The 4,732-nt window shown below is 54.6% G+C and overlaps 1 protein-coding gene across 1 annotated transcript; it reads left to right on the forward strand.

The window, feature by feature from the left end:
* Window positions 1-569: 569 nt before the first annotated feature.
* On the forward strand, window positions 570-4,145 carry LOC135324050 (olfactory receptor 14A16-like; the record flags this gene model as incomplete). Its single annotated transcript, XM_064499484.1, has 2 exons — window positions 570-1,031; window positions 4,137-4,145. Coding segments are annotated over 2 exons (471 nt in total), but the record flags the coding sequence as incomplete, so codon positions are not given.
* Between the last annotated feature and the right edge of the window lie 587 nt (window positions 4,146-4,732).

Below are 4,732 nucleotides of genomic sequence, written 5' to 3' on the forward strand. Positions count from 1 at the left end.
TTCCCCATGGTAGACTCAGAAAGCACAGACCAAAGCAAAAGTAGAGGAGGTGAAGGAAGGTCGTCCTGGTAAGGAGAAAGGACATGTGGGGAGTTGCCTGAAAAATGCTGTGGGTTTTGTTCAAAGTCAGTCCTAACTTGTCAATATCTTTTCCTCCCTGGACAGTCCCCTCTGCCCAGAGGAAGCAAATGTCCAACAGTAGCTCCTTCAATGAGTTCCTCCTCCTGGCATTTGCAGACACACGGGAGCTGCAGCTCTTGCACTTCTCACTCTTCCTGGGCATCTACCTGGCTGCCCTCCTGAGCAACAGCCTCATCATCACAGCCATAGCCTGCGACCACCGCCTCCACACCCCCATGTACTTCTTCCTCCTCAACCTCTCCCTCCTCGACCTTGGCTCCATCTCCACCACTGTCCCCAAATCTATGGCCAATTCGCTGTGGGACACCAGGGCCATTTCCTACTCAGGATGTGCTGCCCAAGTCTTTTGGTTTCTCTTCTTACTTTCAGCAGAATATTTCCTTCTCACAGTCATGGCGTACGATCGCTTTGTTGCCATCTGCAAGCCCCTGCACTACGGGACCATCATGGACAGCAGAGCTTGTGTCAAAATGGCAGCAGCTGCCTGGGCCAGTGGGTTTCTCCATGCTCTCCTGCACACTGCTAATACATTTTCAATACCACTCTGCCAAGGCAACACAGTGGACCAGTTCTTCTGTGAAATCCCCAAGATCCTTAAGCTCTCCTGCTCAGATGCCTACCTCAGGGAAGCTGGCCTTGTTGTGGCTAGTGTTTGTTTAGTTTTTGGGTGTTTTGTTTTCATTGTGGTGTCCTACGTGCAGATCTTCACTGCTGTGCTGAGGATCCCCTCTGAGCAGGGCCGGCACAAAGCCTTTTCCATGTGCCTCCCGCACCTGGCCGTGGTCTCCCTGTTTGTCAGCACTGACATGTTTGCCTACCTGAAGCCCCCCTCCATCTCCTTCCCATCTCTGGATCTGGTGGTGTCTGTTCTGTACGCGGTGGTGCCTCCAGCAGTGAACCCCCTCATCTACAGCATGAGGAACAAGGAGCTCAAGGAGGCACTGAGGAAACTGGTTCAGCTGGTAATAGTTCAGCAGCAATGAGCTGCCCATCCCTCTTTGTAAGTGACTTGAATTCACCTCAGACAATTCTTGTGCTTTGGGCACTCTCCCCATGATAACCCTGTTTGTACAGAATGATTTAAATTCATCCGCCTTCTCCAGAGGCACAAGCCCTGTCTGTCTGTCTGCCTGAGCTGCCTTCTGTAAATGTGTCTATCACTGTGTCAGAGCTGGTCTGTCTCTAATAAGAGGGGATTTCCTCAGTGCTGTGCTTGAAAGTTGGTTTCTTCTTCCAAAGCTGAAGCCAAGAATTCACTCAAGGACTTTCACCCTGGAAGGCACTGTTGCTTTCTGGGGGCTCTCCATTGGCTCAAGGCGATGAGCTCATGGGGTGCTGTGTTAGGGAATGAGGGCTGCATTCCGCTCTCCCTTGTGGGTGCCCAGTGCTCCTGGAGGTGCTGAATGGTGAAGCGGTGTCTGTCTGGGACTGTCTGCCCTGTGACAGGGCTGGTGACAGATGCCCACAGTGGTGACCCTGCAGGCAGAGGGAAGGCAGCCTGGAGAGGGGTTCATGTCACCTTCAATGGAAAACCCTGGGCTGGATCTCGGGACACACCTGAACACAGGTTCTCAGCCTTGTGAAATGTCCTGTGATTGCTCAGAGCATCATCCACACCACAGACCCCTTGGTAGGGTGTGGTCAGGTGCAAAGATGCCCGTCCAGCTGGGTCTGCTTCTCACCCCAACCACCACGGCCAGTGCAGAGTCACCCCGTGGCCCTGGGGCACCACAGCCCGCTCACTCTGCAGAGCAGCACCGCCAGCTCGGGGCCCTGCGGGGAGCACAGGGGAGGCTCCAGGAGGGGCCAGGCAGGCCAGCACTGATGCCCTCCCTGGGGTGAGGACACACACCGGTGGGATTGTGGGGCAGAGCCAGGTCTTGTGGAGGGGAAGCAAGACATGCCGGGCGCAGGAGAGTGGAGGCCATTTGCAGCCCTGGCTGCACAGCCCAGGTTTATTGGTGAGTCTTCCTATGTGGCCAGCTCGTTCCTGCTGGGCTCAGTGCCTGTACCGAGGGGAAGAGCCAGGCCTAGGCAGCCTCTCTCCTGGCCCAGACCCCAGCAGGCCCTGGGCACGGCTGTGTGCTAACCCCTGCGTGGGACATGGCCAGGGCTGGGCAAGGTGCAGAAACTGTGGAGGCTGCCAAAGCAGGAGGGCTGTGGGGGACGGGGCACCGAAGGCTGTCGCAGGGACTTTGCCAGGGGGATGTTGGCCTGGCCCACCAGCTCTTGTTCTTGCTCCAGCTGTTACTGGAGCAGAGGCCAAGGACCACGAGGTCCCTCAGGCAAAGCTGTGCTCCTTGGGGAGCTGCCCTGAGCACCACAACAGGCAGAGCACGCTCCTTGTATGTCCCCATCCCACTGGGAGGGTGGCACGGGCACAGCCCCTCCCTGCAGCCCCCACTGGCCCCTGCCCCTGCCCACCTGCCTCTTCCAACCTGCCACCAACCCCATGCTGCCTCCTCCTCTGTCCCTCTTCTCCACACTGCAGGGACCAGTGATGCAGCAGGAGCTGGCACAGCCCCACAGCCACTGCCCGGCCCCTGGCCCTCCCCTCCTGCCTGCCAAACATTACATCCATCTTCAAGAAGGACAGGAAAGAGGATCTGGGCAGTGATGGGCTGGTCAGTGTCACCACAGGCCCTGGGAAGCAAATCTTCCTGGAGCTGGTTCCAGCCACATGAAGGGGTTGGGAACAGCCAGTGTGAAGTCATCGAGGGCAAATTGTGCCTGACCAATCTGGCTGCCTTCTGTGATGGGATGACTGGCTGCGTGGACAAGGGGGGTGCAGTGCCTGCTGTATACTTTGAATTTAGGAAGGCCTTTGACATGGTCTTCCATAACTTCTTTGTAGCCAAACTGGGGAGAGGTGGGATGGAGGAGTAAGCAATGGAGGGTGTGGGAAATGAGCTGGAGGCCGCCTGGCTCAAAGGGTGGAGAACAGTGGTACAAAGCCGAGGGGTCTTGAAAGAGTTGGGGATTTGGCTGACAGAAACTTCATGACATTGTACAAGGAGAAATGGCAGGTGCTGTATCAGGGGGCAGAACAGCCTGTGCATCAGGACAGGCTGGGACTTGACCAGCAGAGGAGTGACCCTGAGGAGAAGGACCTGGACGGTGCAAGAGATGCCACATGAGCCAGTGCTGCGTGCTCACCATAAATCAGGCCAGCTGCATACGGGGCTGCATTAGGGAGTGAGCGGCCACCCAGACAAGGTGAATTATTATCCCCCTCCTCTCAGCACTGGTGTGGCCACATCTAGAATAGGGTGTCCCAGTGTGGGCTGCCCTGTACTGGAGGAATGGGGAGGAACTGGAGAGGGTGCAGAGGAGGTCTGCCAAGATGAGGTTAGGGGTCTAAAGGACAGGGCCTTTATGGAGAGGCTGAAGGACCAGGGCTGCTTTAGCCTGGTGAAGGGGAGGCTGAGGGCAGTAGAGTCACTGATTGTCACTGTTTGAAGAATTGTTTCAGAGATGATGGAGCTTTTCTTGGTAGTGGGAAACAGCATGAGAAGGGGAAAGAGCAACAACCTGCAGCTTGTGGGGTTCAGCTGTGACATTAGGAAATGTCACTCGTAGGGCAGTGCTGTGGTGCCAGAGGTCACCCGGGGGGAGCCTGTGATCATCCGCTGGCTTTGTGTTTCAAGGAAAAGCAAGTGAGGTCAGAGAGACATCAGGAGAGGTGGAGACATCCTGGGGTGAAAGGAAGGTGGTGAAGCAGGTTGGGTATCTACCGTCTCCAGGGAAACAGGCGCAGGCGTGGGACAGCGTAGGACAGGCTGTGGTGGAGACAGCCCAGGGCACTGCCAGGACTGAATGCTCCCAACAGAACTGAGGTCGTTGTCCTCTTGTCTATGGCTGGCGTCTCTGCCAGCAAGGCCTCTGAGAAGATGCCCTTTCCTTAACGGAGTGTATTTACAAGAGCAAGGTTTCAGTGAGCACCTGTAAAACAAAGATGCCTGCTTTTTAAGCTTTCTTTATTCTTCATGTTGCAGAATAAGTGATGTCCACCCTCTCCAATTGATATTGATCCAGAGTGTCTCCGAATGAGGTCTGGACATGGAGGAAAAGCAGCAGTTTTGATAAAAGACCTGCATGGACAACCTTCCTCCCACCTCCCCAACCCTGCCATTTCCCTCTTCAGCCACTGGGGACTTGCATCACTCTTGCTAAAATCTAACGCTTTTCCACTCAAGGCTGTAGCTGAATGTTACAGCTCCTCTGCACCAATTCCCACCTGCTTGCCTTAGACAACTAGCTGCAGACACAGGAGGATTTGCCTTAACTGCAAACAAAGAAAAATAAAATATGATCAAGTTTAATAAAAGGTCAAATACACTCCTATAATGTATGTTAAGTCCAAGTCGCCTCCAGTCAGCTCCACTTTCCACAAGCAATAACCTTCCTTGAAATGTTTTCGGTAGGAGAGATACAGCTAGATAGAGATACAGCTAAAGAGCTGGGTAAAGAGACAATGAGACTCCTGAAAGATGAGACAAGCTTCAGAATCCCTGAAGCTCAGAGCAGAGCTAGAAAGCTGAGTATCTGAATGGATAAAGGGCAAGGGGAGGAGGAATCCTGGAGAACTATG

This window comes from Dromaius novaehollandiae, chromosome 30 (genome assembly GCF_036370855.1).
Source record: "Dromaius novaehollandiae isolate bDroNov1 chromosome 30, bDroNov1.hap1, whole genome shotgun sequence".
Lineage (NCBI taxonomy): Eukaryota > Metazoa > Chordata > Aves > Casuariiformes > Dromaiidae > Dromaius > Dromaius novaehollandiae.